This window comes from Notamacropus eugenii, chromosome 1, assembly GCF_028372415.1.
Source record: "Notamacropus eugenii isolate mMacEug1 chromosome 1, mMacEug1.pri_v2, whole genome shotgun sequence".
Lineage (NCBI taxonomy): Eukaryota > Metazoa > Chordata > Mammalia > Diprotodontia > Macropodidae > Notamacropus > Notamacropus eugenii.
This window is the reverse complement of record NC_092872.1, coordinates 152,994,101-153,016,524: the sequence shown is the minus strand read 5'-3', so window position 1 is coordinate 153,016,524 and position 22,424 is coordinate 152,994,101. Positions and strand designations below refer to the sequence as shown.

Here is a 22,424-nt window from a genome sequence, read left to right as displayed (position 1 = left end):
AACATCCTAGATTCCTTTACACTCATAAAACAACATTTTCAGAGTGATGGGAAGCATACTGCCAGTGAGTACAGGGACCTTGAATGGGCTACTCCATCTCTCTAGGCCTTAGTTTCCTACTCTGTAAAATGAGAGTGAGACTAGAGGATTTCCAAGTTCTCTTTTTAGCTCCAACTGTTAGCAATTTTGTGACCTTTCATGGCCCTTTCTAGCTCTTAACATTTATCCATGGCCATTCTTTCCTCAACATTACCCTGACTCGGCCCCATCAAAGAAGGTCCCCATCCCTTTGCATGCCATAGTGTGTTACAGTAGAAAAAACAGGAGAATCAAGGTGTAGTCTCTAGTCCTGACTTTTCCACTAATAGCTGTATGAACTGGGCAGATCACTTAGCCTTTCCATCTCATTTTCTTTATATACTAAGTCAAGTAATAGGATAAAGTCCCATTGGGCTCTAAAGCTCTATTATCTCTCTATGTGTTAAATGAATATTATGTTCAATGCCGTCACAAGGGATTCAGAAGAATTACAAGCAGTCTCTAACTTACTTTTCCTTTGTTGTTGAAAATCTGTCTATAATGTATTAGTTCTTTCTTACCTTTGTAAAGTATAGACTGTTGAACATAAATGAATCTTTCTTTGATGAAAAAGGATCTTTTAGGGACCTAGGGTCAACTCTCAGAAGGGCAATTTTCATTGCATGGTATTGTGTAGTAATATTAATAGCTTAATATTAATAACTTATAATGACAAGTAAGCTTTTAATAATGTCTTGGAAGACACTGGGTCAGCAAAGATCCAAGACTCAAATAAGTGGAGTGTTGGTAAAAAACATATTTGCCAGCATACTTAGAGAGCTGAACATAAAGGCTTTAAATTAAAAATGAGAGAGAGAGAATTTTTTGCATCTTTATCCACCAGCAGTTATAACAGAATTCATAGAAGTATTATATGATAAGAAGAATATCAAAGGAGAGGAGTTGTGATTCAAAGGAAGCAATGTCCAAGAAGAGGTATAAAACTAATAAACTAATAATAAAGCTAATGGCTCCAGATATCAATATACAAATATGCAAAATATGAATAATAAACAAAGTGATCTATATAGATTGTAACTCAATGAGGTTGATTTCATAGATACCACTATGATTTAATAGAATGGGACTTACAACTTGGATGTGGTCATGGAGGAATATACCTTATTCAGAATGAACCTATTACATAACAAGGATTGTAGGGTAGCATTGTATACTGAAAAGCTATATTCCCTAAAGGAAATCTATGAAATGGAGGGGGAAAATGCAGAAATGCAGTAAAAAAAAAATTTGAATTAAGGGTCAACTAAAGGAGAAACAACATCGTGGTGCTAGGAATTCAGAAGCAGTATTGGGGTATGAAATAGATAAAAGTTCAAGAAACAAATCACCAACCTGGCACGAAAAACGTAGTATCATAGAACTGGGAGATTTCAATGAGATGGGCACCTGCTTGAGCTATGGTAAGCAGAGCAGTTGATGAATTTGGTTTGTTTTTTTTTACTTACCTCAATAATAATTTAAATTTTAGGAGGTAGAAGAAGTGATGCAAGCAATAGCTCTTCCGGACCTGGTTCTGATCAATAAGAAGAAACTTACTGCTAAAGTAGAAATCATGGAAAGCTTGAGAGGAAGTGAGCACCCTATTATAAAATTTATAATAGATAGGCAGAGAAGGTCAGGCATAATCTAATGTAAACCCCACATTCGAGACAAAAAAAAAATTAGAAGTATAGGTCAGATTCCATGGCCTGGAATTTTCTAGGGAAGTGACTAAAAAGGGGAGGGATGTTTTCAAGAATAAAATTCTGGTACCATAAGCAAATGATACCAATAAGGGAGTAAAAGTGAACAATATCCAAAGATACCCATGTGGATACACAGGGACCTCAACGATCAATTTAGAATTTCAAAAGTCATGCAGAAGATCGAAGCAAGGACAATTAACTAAGGATAAAAATAAAGTGGCTTAAACTGGTAAGAATGTCAGATGTCTCATGAATGACCAGTTATAGCAAAAATACTTTTTTAAAAAATGTTGGGAACAAGATTAAAAATTAAACTAAGGGTGGATGATAATGGGAAAGAAGAATCAGTCAACTTTTATTGTTCTTCTGTTTACCAAGATGAAATCTTTTAAATAATGGTTTAGTCCATAATTAGCCACATGTCTCGTATCTACAGATCAGGTTAAGTTCAGAGGCACATACATCACCAGGACATTCACAGGATAATACAGTCACAGCAACTCTCAAGCATCTTTCAAGACACAAAGGTATTAGAATTTGCATTGGTGGAGGAAGTACCATTACTAATGAAATCAAGTATCCTTGGCACAAAGAATTAAGTATTCTTTCATGAGAATGAGTTTCAGAAATGGAAGGACAGACCAAGAGTAGTTAACAGTATACTGAAGCCCAAGAAATGTGAGGAAATGGTGAGAGAGGATTTAGTTTTCTTCCATGAATTCAAGTTAGCAAGATTACAACCTAGGGTAATGTAAGTATTGAAAATATGATTGCTGAGCCATTTTGGGTAATTTTAGAAAAAACTAAATGGGAATACTTTCGCAAGACTACTGATCAGTAAATGTGCAGATTTCCAATAAAGGGAAAAACAAGGAGACTTTAAACCATAGACTGATTACTTCAATTACTGGCAAAAATTATAGAGGATTGATTGGGAGTGTTTATAAAGCGCAATGGTGATTACTAAGAGTGGGATTTGTATAAGGAGACTCAAGTGGATGCACAGGTAACTAATCAACTAATCCACAAAGGACAGATGATACCCAGACTAACTTCATTTCCATTCTGGCAGGATTATTAGACTGGTAAATCAAGGGCAAGAAGACATGGAATATCTGGATTTAGGGAGGCATGTGACAAAATTGCTCATCAGACAGTATGAATAGTTGAGGGCTACAAGATAGTATAATAAGGCATATTTGGTCTAATGTAATGTTACAGTACATTACAACGTAATGTAAACTAAAGGATCAGTTAAAACGTTTATGTTCTTTAAATTAAGGCACACATATATGACATTTATCAAACCGGCAGATGTCATGAAACTTAGAGGGATAATTAACTTCTTGGACAAGAGATGCAAACATCTCTAAAAAGATCTTCACAGGTTACAATAACAGGCTAAATTTGACAGAATCATAGAATTCCAGAGTGGGAAGGCATTTTAGTGGTTATCTAGTCAAACATAAACAAAAAATAAGTTGCTATTACAATACGCCCAATTGTTATTTGATAAGCATGCCAGTGATGCCTTTATCTAGATCACTGATAAAAATGTTAAACAGCACAGATCCTTGGGGCAATCCACTGGAGACCTCCTGTCAAGACAGTCAAGATAACACTGACCGTTAACAAATGCTTTTTTGAGTCTAGTCATTCAACCAGTTCCAAATCCACCTAATAATATTATCACTTAGCTGATATCTCTTGATCTTTTCTACAAGAATATAAATCAGAAAATGTTTTGCTAAAGTGTAAACAAATTCAATCTGCAGTAGTACCTTGTTCTACCAGTTTAGTAACTCTGTCAAAAAAAAAAAAAGAAAGTTAGCTTGGCATGACTTGCTTTGGATGAAGCCATTCTGGTTCTTTATAATTACCACTTCCTTTTCTAGATGTTACTTAACTATTTAGAAATTATATATTCTAAAAATTTTTCCAGGAATCAAATTCATGCTCATTTGCTTATAGACCTTAGTCTCATTCTTTTTTGACAAATAAGACAGTTGTCCTCCAATCCTATGGTGCCTCTCCTATTCTCCATGATTTAAAAATCTTTAATTTTATAATATAAAATAATCTTTAAATATAAGCAATCACACCTGGCAGTTATTTTAGCATACTGGGATGTAATTCATATGATTCAGGTGATTTGAATCCATTAGGGGTAGTCAGGTGCTCTCTTGCCTAAATCTCCTTGCTTAAACTGTATATCAACTCCCTGTTATCCATTTTTGTTCTGTCACTTCCTATGTAAAGGTCATTCTCTTTCGTAGAAAAATGAGAAACAAAAATAAGAGCTGTCATACATGTCTTTGCTGTCAGTTATCATTATCCCATCCATCCCAAACAAGAGTCCTGATCCTTCTTTGATTTCTTTTTCTCTTTCCCCCAAGAAAGTTTAAAAAAACCCCACTATTTTCTTTTAACTTTCTTGACAGTTTCAGCTCATTCAAAGCTTCAACACTTCTGATAATATTTTTACATAACTATGTTTTTGTATTTATCTTTTGTTGTGTACTCTTGATTTCTTTTTAAGTATTTTTCTTTTTTAAAAATTCAATTTAGTGAGTTTCCTCTGAATCTACATTGGTCTCCTCAAGCAACTCCCCTTTTTCCTTTGCAATAGAATTACTTCTCTTTGTGAGTTCAGAATTTCATTCATGAATTCTTCTCATCATCCTGCATGCACTGACTTTCCTTGTAGAATTTTAATCTTTAGCAGTCTATATACTTAGACTTTCTTTGAACCCTTTAAAAACATTTTCCCCAAAATCTAGAGTGCCTGTCAAACTATGCCTCGCTTTTCTTCTCTAACACAAACTCTAGGAGGGAGCGGTCATTTCTACTTAATGTTAATATCCTTCCCATCCCAGCAACCAATCTTCCCTGTTAATGAGAATCAGGTTTAAAAAAGTTTCCTCTTGTTGATTTCTCTAACTTTTGAAGGATGAAATCATCAAGACAAATCAAGAAGTTATCAGCTGGTATGTTTTTGACAGACAGTTCTAGAAAATATGCAGATAATAGAAATCTCCTATCACTACTATTTCATGCTTGCTTGCCAAACTTGTGATCTATTTCCTAAATTCCTCAGCCCTTTTCTCTTTCTGCACAGGTGTCATATTATGTTATGCTTCAATGACCAAACTGCTGCTGTTTCTGCTTCCACTGTTTACTCAAATGCTCCTTCCCCCTCTGAATTTCCTCAGAAGAATAGATTCTTAACATACAAAGTTTTTCCATCACCCTCACATTTACCTCTCATATATACTCTCCATGGACTGCATTTGAAGTCTCATCAATGACTGTGAGGTCAAATTTGCCTTATTTCTTTAGGATCTCTAGTTCCTCCTTTAATTGTCTAAACTTTAGACATGTTTATAGACATCTAAAGTCATGGATCTTTCTACCCTCTTCTTTCTTGGATTGTGTCTCCTGTGAATTTCTGGACATCCCTGCTACTATTTTTCTCCTTGACATTAACTGCTCTCTATCACATCAAACTTGGAGAATATACATAGATTTATCTCCCCCCTCCTCCCATACCTTTATACTTTAAGCTCTTTTTACTAGATTTGCAAATTACCAGCCTCTGTTAAGTATACTCTACACCTGGCCAGGATGCTGTAATCCTTGTGTTTCAAATTGTGGTACAGAATGCCCAATAGATTCTCAGACACCATCTTCTTAACCAGTCATTTAATTCCTAAATCAAATTTTCTTTCTTGCATTCCTTGCTTTCAATGCATAGGAGTAGGAAAATAGAATTAGTCTCTTGCCCAAGACTTTCGCTTCCTTCTAACAATGTCATTTGTGTCCATGTGAATCATTGGAAGACAGTAATGGTAATTTGTTAAAGTTCTCTGATATGTTTGACATACGTGTCCTAGGAAGACAACAGCCTTTCCCATTGTTGTCAGGTCCCCTTAGTAAGGAATTACAAATCACCACTATTCTCTCCTTCCTTTGTCCCTTACTAGACATCTGATTGTTTTTATGAATTTGTTATTTCTTAGAAGATAAGCAGTTACTTCAGAATATTCAGTTTCTTTTTCTTCAAAAAGGGTCTCTAAGGAATTTTTTAGCTTCATGTGTACCATTATTAAATATAAAATGTAAAAGGACAAGTACAGGATGGGGGAGATTAGGCAAGACAACAGATCTTGTGAAAAAGACCTAGAGATTTTAGTGAACAGAAAACTCTTCATGCAGTTAAAGATAATGGAAATCATTTGATTCTCTTTTAAAATTAGGATTATTTGGCTTGGAGGAGACTGAAAGGAAAAGAGCTATCTTAAAAAAAAAAAAACCCTCAAAGCCCTGTCACGCGGAGGAAGAATTAGATTTATTCTGCTTGGCTGTATAGGACAGAACTAGAAGCAACTGGTGGAAATTGCAAAGTAGATTTTGGCTGAATGCAAGAAAACATTTCCTAACATTTAGAGCTGTCCAAAAGTGGAATTGGCTTCCTAAGGAAGTAGTGACTTCCCCTCTACTGGAGATCTTCAAGCAGGAGCTGGATGATCATCCATTAATTGTTGGTGCCATCAGAGGAAGCATAACTGCTCATCTACGAATGAGACTAAATGATCTCCGAAATCGCTTCCACACTGAGATTGTGTGAGATCATGCTTTAAGATTTATAGTACAAAACTGCTTACATGCATTGCCTCATTTGGCTCTCATAAATTCTAAAGTAGGGAATGTATTATTATGCTTATTTTACAGATAAGGAAACAGGTTCAGAGTAGCTAAATGATCTGTCCAAGGTTACATAACCAATTAACAAGGGAGTCAGAGTTAGAACCTGATTTTTCAGAGTCTTAAATTCAGCCCTCTTTCTGTTAAAATATGGCTGCATTCACAGTATCTGTAAAAGAGGACACTGAGCTGAATGTATGTACTGAGACCTTTGTGGTATTTTTATTGTTTTTTTCCTTTTACCAAATTCTTGATACAACCTTGTTGCCTTATTATTTATGTTTCCTTCATAAAAACAGAGCGCAGAGGAGAAAAATTTGGATTGCAGGTTCAATTTATTTGAGTTCTATTTTTTCTTTACTGTACTACAATTTGACAGTACAAGTGATATACAATAAAGGAGAACCCAAAATAGATTAAGTGAGTGAGTGATTAAAGAGGATTATGATTAATCTGGGAAGGTTTTATTACATTAGAGTAGAAGAAAGTAGTACCTAAAATGTGACAATGTAATCTTTTAAAGCATACTATGGCAACTGAAGGCTTTGATGAGCTCTTAAGATTTGGGGGCTAGGAGAAAAATTACCTTTAAAAAACAGGAGTGGTGAAGATTATAATTAGTGTCTATAGCAGATACATTGTTTTAGGAATTTGTATAACTACCAATTTCTATCTTACATTGCTTATTTTCTTCAATAAAATTTTCTTTAACAGACCTTTATTTTGGAAATAAACTGATTGCATTCTTGGTTTTTAAAAAAAGGTTTTTTTTTGTCTGTTTTGTAAAGAGGCTATCTATCCATTAATCTGAATTGACAGAAAAGTTTGCTCTAGATTAATTAAGCAATCAGGTAGTGTAACATGCTACATTGCATTTATATCAAGTCAGTTTTCTTTTAGGCTGCTGTTGGGAGTGCCTACCTTTTCTTAAGATGAGCAGAAATAAGATGTGAAACTTTACCGACCATCCTCTTGTGGTTTTTATTTGCTGAGCTCTTACAAGGTACTACCTACAAAGCTCCATTCATGGCTACAAAGTGGCATTTTTTGTTGTTGGTGGTGGCTATTGCTTTTTAGGTTAAAACTACAACTAAATTCAGATTATCTTTAAATAGATTCCCTACTTTGTAGATTTTCCATAATGACCCAAGGCCTGTTTAATCAGGTCCAAACGTAAGATCAGGACTGAAGATAAAAAGTGGGGTGCTCATCTATTCATTTACTCCTTCAACATTTCTTGTGTCCTTTGTGAAAAGCCATCGTACAAGATAACATCATTTTCTAGAAGCTCACATTCTAGTTGGGGAGTTTGGATAAACCACATAAATAAATGACAATATAAGCAATCATAACTGACGAACAGGTTATATGGCAAATCTCGTTTGAAAATCAGTTCTTTGAACTTAAAATGTATTTTTCCATAGAATTTGGCAAATGTATTCCAAGTTTAAATTAGGGACACCAGGAACATATCTTCCACTCTGCTAACATCAAAGAGTGGGTGGGCAGAGTGGTGGGGGTATGTAATCATGCCCACTAGTAACTTATTAATACTCTGTGTCAGCATGAGAAGGCACCTCCCTACACAACATCTGTATGAGATAACAGATTGTTTGAACTACGGAACAAAGAGAAGTTGTCTCCTCCAAGTGGGGCTCCAGACATATCCTACTGCTCTGTTCAATATTCACAAGTTGGGGACTGCTGTAAAACATAAGCTATCATAGGTGCATGACACTTTGATACTGGAGGGTATTTTAGAGGTAATTCAATTCAGTTTAGTTGATTAAAAAAGTTTTGTTGAGAGAGAAAGACAGAGAGACAGAGAATAAATAAAAGAACTTGGTGGAGGGTAGCACTAAGTGAACATTAAATGAAGCTAAAGATTTCAAGAGACAGAGGAAAGTTGACTGAGTATTCATGTCATATCTATATAGAAAAGGGGCTAGAAATGGAATATTGTATACAGGGCTGGAACCTACTCTGCAGGGGGAAAAGTCATTGTGACATCAGATAGGCTAGAATTAGATAATGAAGGGATTCAAACACTAATGAAAGGATTGCGTATTTTTACCTGGGAGCCACAGAAGCTTCAGGATCCCTTCCCCTCCTTGGGCCTCTAGGTCACCTAGTCCAACTGCTTCACTTGGCAGGTGAGCCTATCTAGGCTCCAGGGGACATAAGGGTAGACAGTTAAGAGACACGGCGTGGATTTAGACAGATTACTGTCTGGGTCACAGTTTTCTCATTTATAAAATGAGCAGATTGGATTAGATGATTCTCAAGTTCCCTTCTAGTTCTAAAATCTTGTGAAATGGTGGCCCATTGGTTGTGCCAAAACTTAAATTTTATATAATCAGAATTGTCCATTTTATCTTCTTAAATTGGCTGCAACATTGGGGGGGAAGGGGAGGAGAAGTATATATGTTATGTGCTTTGCCAAATGTTTAAAAATGCTGCGCTTGATGTGCAAAATAAAATTTCATTGAAACCCAAAGAAAAATAAAGAATAAAAAAGTGGCCCAGAAATGGCCCCATAAGTGGTAAGTAGCAGAATGGATTGGAACCCAGTCCCTCAGATTCCAACTCAGTATTGTTGGAATTGCTGTTTCCCCTACATTGTGCTGATCCCTTCTACACATGATGGAGATGAGAAGGAACCTTGTAGGACTTTACCGAAGGACTGTGTAGAGTATCTGTGTGGATCTCTGATAATATGCCAAAGTCAGATTTGTTTCGTACTTCACCAGATCCTGGAAGGCATCTCTGGAATTTACTCCGCTCCCTCAGTTTCCATGGTCAAGACCTATGTGACCCTAACTTCCTCTTTTTCTGTCTTTCCTCATCCCTGAGTCCTCCCAAACCTATTCTCGTCCTTATCTAGTCTAGGTCTTGAGGTCATGCCCATGTTAAAGCTATAGCCCTAAACTGTCATTACTCCTTCCTTGACACCTTCTTCCTATCACAACCTTGATGCTAGAATAAACCAGTTGCAATATATACTGTCCTAATTTTGAAAAAAAAAAATCTGTTTCCCTTTTGGTATTGGAGGTCCTTGGTGATCCTCAGTCTTTGGGTTACTGCCACTATCTACTTCCTCTGGTTCTACTCATATGATACTTAGCAAGCTGTAAATAAGCAGCTATATTTATATCAGATGTATACAGAGTAAATGGAAGGCAGTTTCAGAGGGGAAGCCTCTAGCAGACGGGGACTAGGAAAGGCCTTCTGCCAAAGGTAGGATTTTAGCTGTCTTGGAGCAAGTTAGGGAAACTAAAAGGAGGCTATGAGGAGGAAAAGCAGTCTGGGCATGGGAGGCAGCCAGTGTGAAAGCATGGAGGTGGGAAATTTATTTGCAAGGAAAACCAAGTAGGTCAGTGTAGCGGAATCATATAGTACGTGGCAGGGATGAATGTGTAAAAAGACTGGGAAGGTAGGAAGGGATAAGGTTATGAAGAGCTTTGAATGTTAAACAGTCGTTTATATTTGATCCTCAAGGTAACAGGGAGTCACTGGAATTTGTTAAACAGGGGGAGAGGAATGATATGGTCAGATTGATGCTTTAGAAAACCTGCAATACAGAATAACAACATTCAATCATGCAGCTAGGTGGCACAGTGGAAAGAACACTGAACCTGGAGTCAGGAAGTCCTGAGTTCAAATCCAGCCTCAGTCTCTTATTAGTGTCTATTGCAACAACCCAGAAGAGAGGTGAGAAGGGCCTGAGCTAGGGTGCAGGCTGTGTGAGTGGAGAAGGGGGCATGTGTAAGAGATGGAATGAAGGCAAAAAGGGCAGAATTTGGCAGCAGTTTTAGATACATGGGATAAAAGCAGGGACTTAAGGGCAACATCAGAGTTGCAAGCCTCGGTAATTAAGAGGGTGATGGCTCTCTTGACAGGAAATCTCAGAAAAAGAGAGAAGTTGGGGGAGGGGGAACATAATAAGTTCTATTTTGGTCATTTGGAGTTTGAGCTGCTTATAGGATATCCAGCTCAGGATGTCCAAGAGGCAGTTGGTGATGCAGGCGTATGCCTTGGGAGAAGAGAGACTAAGGCTGGCTATATAGATCTGGGAATCATCTCCACAGAGATGATCTCTGATTTTTTCAGAGATGAATCCCAACTTTTTTTTCAGGGATCTGCTCAAGTGACACCTTCTACAGGAGACCTTTCTTAATCACCCCAGTTTTTAGTGTCCTTTCTAGTCAGTTCACATTGGCTTTATTTTGTATACACTATTTCCGTCTAGTAGAATGTTAGCTCCTTAAAGGAAGGGACTGTGTGTTTTTTATCTGGATCTCTGGTACTAGAATTGTTCTTAATGAATGCTTATTGAATAAAAATAATTAATCACAACAATATTAGCATTCATGTAGCACTTTAATGTATGCAAAGTGTTTTACAAATATTATCTCATTTTATCCTCTCTAATACTGTCATCTTGCTGAAGAAGAAAGTGAGGTACATGGAAGCTAAATGACTTGTCCAGTGTTTACACAGCTAGTAAGCGTCTGAGGCTGCAGGTTCAGTGTTGTGTTCAATACGCAATCTAGCTGAATGGATGAGTGTTGTTACTTGGTATCATCTAAACCAATGGTGCTCAAAGGGTGGTCTAGGGATTCTTTCAGGGGATCCATGAGGTCATAACAATTTTATAGTAATATTAAGGCATTTTAACTTCTAACATGAAAAATATTGATAGATAAACCCCACATAAACAAAAGCTCTTGGAGGAGTTGGGGGAGGGGGTGGGAAGTCCTCAGTCATGTTTAAGAGGGCAAAAGGATCTTGGAACCAAAAGGTTTGCTAACTATTAACCTAATATTAAATCCAAACTCTTCTTTTTGGAATTCAAGGATCTTCCAAATATGGCCCCATCTTTCCATTTAGGTTCTTTCTTATTATACCTCAACTCTAACCCTTACCTCCAAACAGGCCAAACTAATTATTATACACCAGATACGGTATGCATGACTTCCACATCAGTTCTGCTGTTACCTCATCGTGGAATGTCATCTCTTTTCTATTTTGACTTCCTATAATATCCACTCTCAGTGTAACAAAGTCTCATTCCTCCATTTAGCTTCTAAAATCCTTTACAACCTGGCCCGGATCAATCTTCCCAGTCTTATCATTCATCACTTCCTTCTAACATTTTGCAATTCACCTATATTGGCTTTCTTTGTTTCTCACATGTGATGCTCTAATTCCTTTCTCTGTGTCTTTGCACTGGTCATTCTCCATGCCTGGAATGTACAACCTCCTTACTTTGAGGCAGCTAGGGTCAGGAGTTCTGGGTCAGAAGTCAGGGAGACGAATTCAACTCCAGCTTTAGTGTGTGTGACCCTGTGGCTTAATAGCGGTGTGACCCTGGGCAACTTATTTCACCGTTGTTTCTCTGATTCCTCAGCTGCGGTCTTATCTCCACCTCATAGAGTCCTTCTCTACAGCTCAGACAGCAAGCCTTTCCTTCCCCCGCCCCCCAATTGCTGGTGCCCTCCCTCCCAAATTACCTTGAATAGAATTATTTTTTATGCATTTGTTTATTAACTTCATATTTATTCAATGCATATTTTAATAGATACTTATCAATGCCATTAGCATTCGAGCTTATTGTGAATAGGGATTGTCTCCTAAGTGAGACTGGGACATTCCTTGTGCAAAGGGAACATATATTTCATTTCTTTTGTATCCTCTAAGCAACCTAGAACAGTGCTAAGCATATATAGCCTTTGTTCATACCATTTCCTATATTTAGATTTCCCCTCCAATTCATCTTTTCCTTTTGATGTTCTATCCATCCTCCAAGACCCACTTCATATATTATCTCCTCCAGAAAGTTTTCCCTGACTCCTGGAGTAAGCCTCACCTACCTACCCACACTTAAGTCTTTGTATTTTATTCTGCAATCTGTTTATTTTACATTATTGCACATTTGTGTTTGTCATGTCCTCCAACTAGACTATGAGATTTATAATGGTAGAGATCATGCTTAAATATCTTCATATTTCCATCCCCCATAGTATATAGTACAGTGTTTTGAATATACTAAATATTTGCATTCAATAAATCATTTAGTGAACAAATGAATAGTAGGCATTCCACATCATAAGGGACCCTAATTAGGTCATCTAGCTTGACCCTTTCATTTTAATTAAATTGAGTCTGTGTTTTCTATAGCGACCATTATCATGAATAATCAAAGGTTACTTGTGGATTACACATTTTTCATTTAGATAAGCACAGACCAATGCTAAGTTATCAACCTAGTATGTGTTGTAATTTCTCAAAGCAGTTTAAACTAACAAAATGCGTATTCAGGTCTTACTGTCTTTAAGCTCATCTAATGTTTGATATTTCCATAGATCAGTGATTTCCTCCATCCTTAGAGACTGTAACCCATCTCTACCCCTATTACATGTGATTTTTATTCATGCTCTTCCATTGATTCTCTATGGAGAATCTACCTTATACATTGGAAGCTTTTCTCTAGGTTTTTAAAATTGTTCTTAATAGGTGTCTCAATATTTGTCTTAAGAAAGATCTAAAACTATGTTACTTCAGAGACGAATAAGGGAAATTTTAGCATTTTTCATAGAACTCTGAATTATTAAGAAAACAAGGATAGAAGAGACTTGGAGAATTTCAAGGGATAGATAAAACTTTTAAAAACCAGGTTCCTTTTTCTCCCAAAACATTGCAGCAATTTAAATTTTTTTTCACCTTGGAGAAAAGCTATTTTAAAAACAAAATAAACACAATCTCAGCTCTATTCCCATGGAATGTAGACATATGCATGGTCTGCAGCAGGGAAGAACTTCTAAATTTACTAAATGGGCTGATGCTTATACTTCTCTTGTCAAAGCAAGATGCTCAGCCTAGATTAAGACCATTAGAACTCCATGAACAAATGAAAATGGATCAGTTTTTATAATGATATTTGAATTTCACAGCAGGAACGTAGGCTTAGCTAACACTTTTGTCTGCTGACATCTTCAATCACACCATGTAAGTCTAACAAATGATTTTCCTTCATAATATAAGTGCAAACAGAATCCTGATACATGACTTTTTAAAAAGCTAGACCTATAATTTGATAAGGAATTTACTGATTGTTTTTCCCTGACACATTAGCCAGATTTTTCTAGTTTTAACAAATATAATGGGAAGTATCTACACGGATGGAACCATCTATATAACAAAGTATTGAACAGAAGAATCACTTATCATATTATTTGTAATATACATGCTTTTACAAAATAACATCCTATTAGTGAGCTTGAAGAAAGTAATGGACAGTACACTGTTTTTCATTTTTGTTCCAGCATACTGTCCTCTACTTTCATTCAGCTCACATTTGAAACTCTGTCCTGTAAAAGGATACATATTATGATAAGAGAAAAGTCAGAACTGGAAATATGAAATTGCTCCTAATTATCCACCTGGCACTACTCCCTAAGTTCTAGGATACCTTATCTAGAAGTATAAATTTTCTGCCTACACTATTATATTTATAGGTTGGGGTCTTTTCTGGATAACGTTTTCATTTAAATAGCAGAGTATTCTCTTTGATACAGGGTATGCCATCTTTTACTAAATAAATTAAATGCCATTTTTGTGATTAATCTTGTCTATTTCAACACAATCCTAACCCGAGTGAGCTTGTATATTCCAGGCCAATAAAAGCAGCAGTGCTGTTTCCTAAGCATTGGCAGAGAACAGCAAGTCAGCATATATGAGAAGAAACCTCTAACTGTAGATCCAACACTAAAGGTGATGATCCATTTCTTTTAACAATGACCTTATCGCAAAAAGATCAAGCTGAGTGATTGGACTAGATGGAAAGACTGAACCAGATCCATCTTACTGTAACTTCTTCCAGCACTCATGGGAATGTAGAGGGACCTTACAACATCCAAATGCTGCTTAATGTTTTCATCCCTTTATCCTTCAAATTCAGAATACTTCCAGGAGAGTCAAGAGTGAGGAACAACAATATCCTAAGTCAATTTCTAAAGTTCAGAAAATCCAACCCTTTGTCCCATCCCAGAAGAGCATTCTCCTTTGCAAGGGGAGGCACACAAGCACACATGTATAAGGAAGAAGAATCCAAGGGAAAAGACTCTATTTCTCTGTCTTACTCTCTCTCTTTCTGCTACTCACCATTGAAGGAGGAGGCTTTGACCTGGTTTGGGGTGGACAGAAGATCCTAGGAACTGCTCAAAAACTGATTCCAGGATGAGAGGGAGAGATGCTGAAAAAGGCAGAGGTGGAGGAAAGCTCAAGAACTAGATAGATGGAGGCAGGGAGATACCACACCCAGAAGACATGAAGATAAAAGAGTAAAGCAAAGTTGCGGCTAGCCATGACAACCTCCCCAGTTCTAAAAACTGCTCCTTCCCTCCCCCCGCTTTTCTTTTAAATTAGCAAAACTAACAGTCTTGGAGTCACCGAAAGACCTTAAAAGCCATATGAAACAGTTTTCTAAATGCTTAGGCAAAACAAAACGGTCCTTAACTTTACCCAAGGGCTTGAACTCTGTCCCAAGCTTATTTTCAAGTCTGATGGTGCTCAGTCAAACTAGCATTTGCAGGAAGAATCTCCCTCTATCCTGGAGTCGACTGAGGCTGTGTCAAAGGGCAGAAGGTTAAAAAATTTATTTCTGCTATTCATACTTCTCTTATTACTGCAAAGGGATATGTCCAATTGTATCTGATTTTCATTTCCTTAGAGATGGTTGAGGTGGGATTGGGTGGATTGATGAAGAAAGTAAGTATAAAGCAGGGGGTGGTAATTTTCTTGGGTATTCTGAATAGTTCTGGATAGCTTTAAATGAAAAATAAATCTTTACGTTTATTTAATAGGAGTCTTATTCATCTCCTGATGAAACTGGTTGAATTTCTGCTTTCCTCAAAGGAAAAGAACAATGCTACATTGTATGGTATAGCTGTTTCCCTCAACTTGCACTGTCTAGACTTTGTGCTTTTATTGAAAAAATAAAATAAAAACAATCGTTCCCCTACCTAGGCACCACTCTCCTTAAAAAAATATATTTTTGGCAGTGGTAAAAATGTTTTATTCAGGAGTTTCCCTGAAAAGGAAAGCATACAAACAGATCTGTTTTAAATTGGAGACACAAACACTGTGCAAGAGGCCAAATGTTTGGTCAGCAAATTGAATCAAAGCTGCAGGGACAACTCCTATCTTACATCCAACAATGTTTTCGTCTTTCTGTTCTAGACGTTCTTAAAAGCCACCACAACCTGAGAAAAATGAATTATTTAAAAGTTACAGTTATTTGAGAATATCTCTCTAACTTTTAAACTTGATGACATAGGAGGCAATCATCATTTCCTGATGTAAAACATCACAGAGATAAGAAAGTAAAATTGGATGGACCATTGGTTTGATTCTGTATGCCTGTTCTCTATGGGTAAGACTCTTGCTTTACCCAAAGCATCTCTTAAAATAAATAAACATGAAAAACCTTACCCTTTTATTTTATGAAGTCTACTTCTGAATGAGACAGTCATAGGCTCTACAGTAAATGGTCTTTCAGAGTTTAAGACTGCTATTGGAATGTTTGCATGTCTGTCTGTGAGGTACCCAGGTGACAATCTATGGAGTTAGCAGAACTATGAAAATACAACTTCTAAAAAGAAAAAACAAAACAAAACACCTCCTTTCGTGTTAGTTCCAAATACTTTCTCAAATTTCTTTGGCAATAGGGTAGGGTGTTTATTAGAAGGAATGGAGCTATTTCAGAAAGATGTGTTTTGACACATGATATTCTGCCTTAGTTCACAAATTAAAACAACCACCACCACTACCACCTTTTATAGATATATCATTTCATTCTCAAGCACATATTATCCAATAATAATATTTGTAGCCAAATTTTTTTTCAACAAATAAGAACTATACACTTTTTCTCCTAAATTAGAATAATTGCAAATACAGAATTTATAAGGAGTGCAATCTACTTTTCTCTTCTAATGTATTTAGGATCTACTGTCAGATTCACTTTATAGATTGGAAATCTTATTTAAAAATTCACAATGAATGAATATATCTAATTTTTAAAAAACTAAAAAAAAAAAAAGCAAATGTATTTTGAATTTTGATCAGTCCAGAGCAGTAAGGTCTGATGAACATTCTCAATATGGGTGTGGTACCTCAAGGGTGATCCTAAGGGTTGAATATGAACTTGTTCAATAAATCTTGGAATATCTATGTCAAAGTTGTGGTCTCTCCAGTGGAATGAAAGGATCATAAATATAGAGCTGAAAGGGACCTTAGATTTAAAGGAATCCAATCACTCAGTAGCCTGAGCTCATGGCCAACAGGAGCTGCTTTTCCTTGTTATCCCCAGTGCTCAGCACAGCGCCTGGCACATTGGAGACACTGCACATGTTTACTGACTGACAGATGAGGGAAAAGAGGCTGAGAAAAGTTGTGACTTCCCCAGACGCATGGAGCCAGTATCTGAAGCAGGATTTGAACCTAAATCTTTCTGTCTTCCAGTTCACCACTTTATTCCCTACATGTCATTTAAAAATCTTTATGTCCTCAGCATTTAGCATGGTGCTTTGTATGAAGTAGGCACTCAATGGCCATTTGTTGAATTGCAGTGAATATTAGAACTAGAAATTTGAAAGAAGGTGCTCGAGGCCGAAGTACAATACTTTGGGCGATCACTATATGGAGTCACTTACTCTAGAAATGAATACAAGAAAAATGATGAGTTATTGGAAAGGTAGAATTACTTGGGAATATCTTTCTAACATTTAAACTTCTGACATGGAAGGCAATGATCATTCCCTGACATAAAACATCACAGAGATAAGAAACTGAATTGGACGGACCAGCAGTTTGACTCTGATTGCCTGTTTTTATGAGAAAGCCTCTCAGAAGTTAGGTCAGAATGGATAGGCTTATGGTGTTTTTATCTTGGAGTGCTTAGGTGTGACATATAGTGAATTTAGAGGGATCTTCTTCCCCATGTCCCAGAGCGCCTGCTTTGTTATCAAACCAATCCTGAAAAGAAAGCAAATGCCACAGTGTTCCTAAGGTACATGGATGGGCATGCAAGTGTGCAAGTGGTCACCTTAAATAGCCTTCAAAATAAGATGACAAGCATTCACATGAAAAATCACTCAAAACCAGAGCAAAAACTCACCTGGGTCTCTTGTCTGATGCTGCAGTGCACATGTGCTGAGAGGGTACAGCTTTCCATTTCTTAGCTTCAACTACAATACCTTCCGCATCCACCAAGCCAAATCCATACAGATGACTAACTAAAAAGACAGAAGCTTCAGAATCTGGCTTTTTTTGGTGTGAATCTCTTAAATGTCATTCATGGCTGGACTCGTGCTACGATTCACTGACCATGGTACAAAGCTACATGGCAAGGAAATGTCAGGTTCTTAGACAAATGGAAAAGCTTTCTCCTAGTCCTGTTTATATAGCACTTTAAGGTTTGCAAGGTACTTTACATATATTTTTATTTGATCTTCAGGACAACCCTCTTTAGTTGCCGTTGGAATTCCCATTTTACAGAAAAGGAAGCTGAGTCTCAGGGAGGATAAGTGACTTGCCCAGGATCACACATATCATAACTATCTGAAGGAGGATTCTAACCCAAATCTTCCTCAAAAGGTCAGAATATGTGGTGAGTGGTCATGGAAAGAGGGAGGTAACTGGCCACGCAAGGCAATCTTAGACTTCAACCTTTGCTCTTATTTGTAAAGAGCAAACAATCCTCTTTTTGCAGGAACTAAACATAGTTAGCTTGAGAAAGAAAAGACTCCTGGGGGACATAATAGTTATCTTCAAGTATTTGGAGGGCTGTCATGTGGAAGACAGACTAGATGGATTCCACTTGGACCCTGTAAACAGACAAGAACAGTGAATGGGAGTAGTAAACAGGTACATTTAGGCCTGATATCAGGAAAAACAGACTAACAATTGGAATTGTCCAAAAGGAGAATATGTTGCCAACAGATCTTGAAGTTTTTAAGACTAGATTACCACTTGTTGGGTATGAGATAGTGGGGATTCCTTTTTCTGTAAGGGTTAGACTAGATGGCTTCTGAGGTCCTCTCAACTGACAATTTCTATGATTCTGTATGCCGAAAATCATTATCACATGTAATGTAGAATAAATTACATTGAAATCATGCTACATTCACTTTTCTTGCTTCCCTATTAAAAACAGTAACAACTGTATGCAGGGTACAATGGTACTATCCATTAGGTCATATATGTATCATCTATCTATCTATCTATCTGTCTGTCTGTCTGTCTGTCTGTCTATCTGTCTGTCTGTCTGTCTGTCTGTCTATCTATCTATCTATCTATCTATCTGTCTGTCTGTCTGTCTGTCTGTCTGTCTGTCTGTCTATCTATCTGTCTGTCTGTCTGTCTGTCTGTCTGTCTGTCTGTCTGTCTATCTATCTGTCTGTCTGTCTGTCTGTCTGTCTGTCTGTCTGTCTGTCTGTCTGTCTATCTATCTATCTATCTATCTATCTATCTATCTATCTATCTATCTATCTATCTATATACCTTCACATAAAAAATAGTTAAGCAGGCCTGCTTCCAGTGGTTTCTTACCATTTTGAAATTCCTAAATCCTATTCTTTGATATCTAGACAGACTGTTTCAGTGTTTATAGGGGATATACTGGAAGCCTCAGTGTAATGCTACAGTTTATCATTTGGTACCGTGTTGGACAGTTAAACAAATAACCTGGACCATCAAGGAATGGATATTTAAAAGTCTAACGTGAAACAGAACAAAGTTATAAGCAGTTAAAATTTTTTTTTTGGTTTTAATAGGCTAAATTTTAAATATAAAGAAAACTCTGGTATAATACCCCACTGCCACAAAAGTGTTCAAAATAAAGACCTCCACCCCAAGTCTTAATCAATAACCTATTCATCTCTTAGCAACATTATATAATGGGACTCAAGTGGATTAAAATTATATCCCCTGAAGTTTATTATATTTGGATTAGATGTATGTTTGAAAAAGTAAATAAACATAAAGCTGAGTGATTTCAAAATGTTTTGGTCCTAGGTTACTAAGAGAAAAATAAATATACCTACCGATTCTCTCTCTCTCTCTCTCTCTCTCTCTCTCACTCACACACACACACACACACACACACACACACACACACACTCAGACGCACACAATTCCCAAATACTATACTATGATCTTTCAAATTATCCATGAACGGAATTCCACCACAAAATCTCCATTATCAACTACTTTATCTTTGTGTGTACTCCAGTGCAGAGGTTCTCAACCTGGAGTTCATAAACTTTTTAAAAAATTGATAAAACTGCATTTCTACATAACTAGTTTCCTTGGAATCCTATCTGAATGTATTTTATTTTGTGCATTTGTAGCGTGATTCTGAGATGGGGTCACTAGGCTTTACCATACTTTCAGTGGAGTCCATCATGGAGGGGTAGGGAGAGACAGAAGAAGGAAATAAGTACATATTATTTACTATTTGCCAGGAACTGTGCTAAATACCTTATAAAGATTGCTCTTTTCATCCTCACAACAACCTGAGAAGAGGTGCTACTATTATCCTCACTTTATAGTTGAGGAAACAGGTTACACTTTTCCAGGGTCACAGCTGGTAAAGTAAGTGTCTGAGAAGTTGGATCTTCCTGGATCTCCAAGGCCCAGAGCTCTATCTACTGGGCCACATAGCTGCCTCAACACAAAACAACCAGGGTCTGATCCAGTGTTTGTTTGTTTGTTTGCTTTTCACCTTTTTAAAGTTCCTAAATCTTACTCTTTGATTTCTAGACAACCTGTTTTAGATTTATAGGGAATATACTGGAAGTCTCTCTATAATGCTACTGTTGGGTTCCCTTGTATCTTCGTCAGAAACTAAAAAACAAAGCTGGCAAACACTTGGGGTCTAGGTTCTGGGCCTGCCAAATTGCTGTTTGGGATACGTCATTAACTAGCCTCCCCTGGATGAAGTCTTCCATAAGAAGACAGAAATTCGGAGCTGGAAATGAACCTCAAATTATTTTTGCTCATGGCACAGTATTCCTTGCCATGAGCAGTAGTGGCACACTCATTGTCTGGGCTGGCAACAAGGAGGAGGTCCCAAACAACTGGGACTTCAAACCCATCATCCAGGCTTTGGGATTCTTCTGCCTTGCCCTCCCCTGACCCCCCAGCTCCTCCTTTTTTTATTTCCTCATGCAGCTCTGAGCCTCCAGACTTCTGTGACTATTGTGATTTTCTCTATACAAAGCAGGGAAGAGAAGGTAGCAGATGGAATTTTGCTTTGTCTGCATTCTGGTGGTTCATAACATTAATTGTAAGCTCAAAAAGATGGAGGCTGAAGAACATTTTATAATTAATGATATTTTAAATAGATATGAGGAAAGCTAAATTTCACAGCACAACTGATGAAACTTATGGCACACCCTCTGAGACACACACTGTCTTGGAGAGTAATAGGACCAACCTCACAGGGTTGATATGAGGATAAAATTATATGTGTGTAAAGCACTTTTTGTACTTCAATTGTTGTATAAATTTTAGATATTATTAATTTCCTCAGTGTTACAGCAAGGATCCAACATACTGGTTTTTAAACATTTAAGTGAATTAAGCTTACTGTTGCTTCCAAAAGTAAGCTAGGTGGTGAAGCAGATAGAGTACTGGACCTGGAATCAAGAAAACCAGAGTTCAAATCCAGCCTGTGGATTGTGTCCTAAACTTAGTAGCTGTGTCCCTTTGGGCAAGTCATTTAAGTTGTCTACCTCAGTTCTCTCATCAGTAAAATCGGGTCCATAATAGCCTTTGCCTTCCTTCTAGGGTCATTGTGAAGATAAGATGAGATAACAATTGTAATGTGCTTTGCAAACCTTAAAGCACTACAGATAGGAATGCTAGCTATTATTATTGTAAAAAATAAAATCCGAACACACTTTAAGATAAATGGAGACGTTGTGCACATGGTGGTTCAGAATTACTGGCCTATTTAAGAAAACCGTGTCAAAGGTAATTCAAAGTTTACCTCACCTTTGTGACCTGCTCCATTGACTTTCCAGTCACTTGCTTTCAGATGGGCTGGCCTGGATGTCTTCACAAGCAGATGCTGAACGTCCCTCCAGGTTAACTGGCTGCTACAAAAACACAGGAACAAGATGATAAAGATGATGCCCTAAAATGCCAACTGATGCATTCCACATTGGCAGCATGTAGAATTTAGGTTTCAGCAAGCATCCTGAGACCAAGGACTACCTTCTTTAGTGGATTTATATTGCATCCTTAAGGAACAGTTTTCAGCAAGTGAATATTGAGATGAGATGTAATAAGATATAAGATGAAAAAATCCAGGTGCCTAAAATCTTCAAGCATCCAAAACCTAGACTTCTCTCCACTTGTACCATAATCTAAAAGTCGAATGAGATTAAATAGAAAGGACAGGGAGGCCGTTAGGGGGGATGGTAGATAGAGCCACTAGGCCTGGAGTCAGGAAGCCCTGGTTTCAAATCCTGCCTCAGACACTTACTAGCTGTGTGACCCTAGGCAAGTCATTTAATCTCTGTCTGCCTCAGTTTCTTAACTGTCAAATTGGAACAATAATAGCACTTCTCCCAGGGTTTTGGGGAGGATAAAATAAGATAGCATTTGTAAAGGGCACACAGTAGGCATCTTTTGATAACTTCCTTTTACAGCATTTATTGAGCACCTACCCCATCCTAAATTCCATGAGGGATATGCATTCTCTTAACACATTTTTATAGTACACAGTAAATTAAGGCTACATTCTACAAAAATCTCCAACCCAACTACCTATTCCTTGAGCCTGAAGGTTACAGAATTTAGATCTTCAACTAGCAGGTAGAACATACTCATTTTATTTTTAAAATGCAAAATTTAGTATAAAATGCA

At 37.1% G+C, this 22,424-nt stretch overlaps 1 protein-coding gene across 4 annotated transcripts in view; it reads right to left on the bottom strand.

The window, feature by feature from the left end:
• The window catches only part of PCSK6 (proprotein convertase subtilisin/kexin type 6), a 249,589-nt gene that overhangs the window by 101,141 nt on the left and 126,024 nt on the right, over window positions 1-22,424 (bottom strand). For 3 of the 4 annotated variants that reach the window (XM_072616874.1, XM_072616871.1, XM_072616881.1), the window contains exons 10-11: window positions 21,549-21,652; window positions 17,668-17,785 (exon numbers count right to left, since the gene is read on the bottom strand). In XM_072616874.1, coding sequence (XP_072472975.1) covers window positions 17,668-17,785; window positions 21,549-21,652 — 222 coding nt within the window. Of the gene's footprint in view, window positions 1-14,651; window positions 14,743-17,667; window positions 17,786-21,548; window positions 21,653-22,424 lie in introns of all 4 variants that reach the window. The other variant, XR_011968543.1, reaches the window with a different exon arrangement.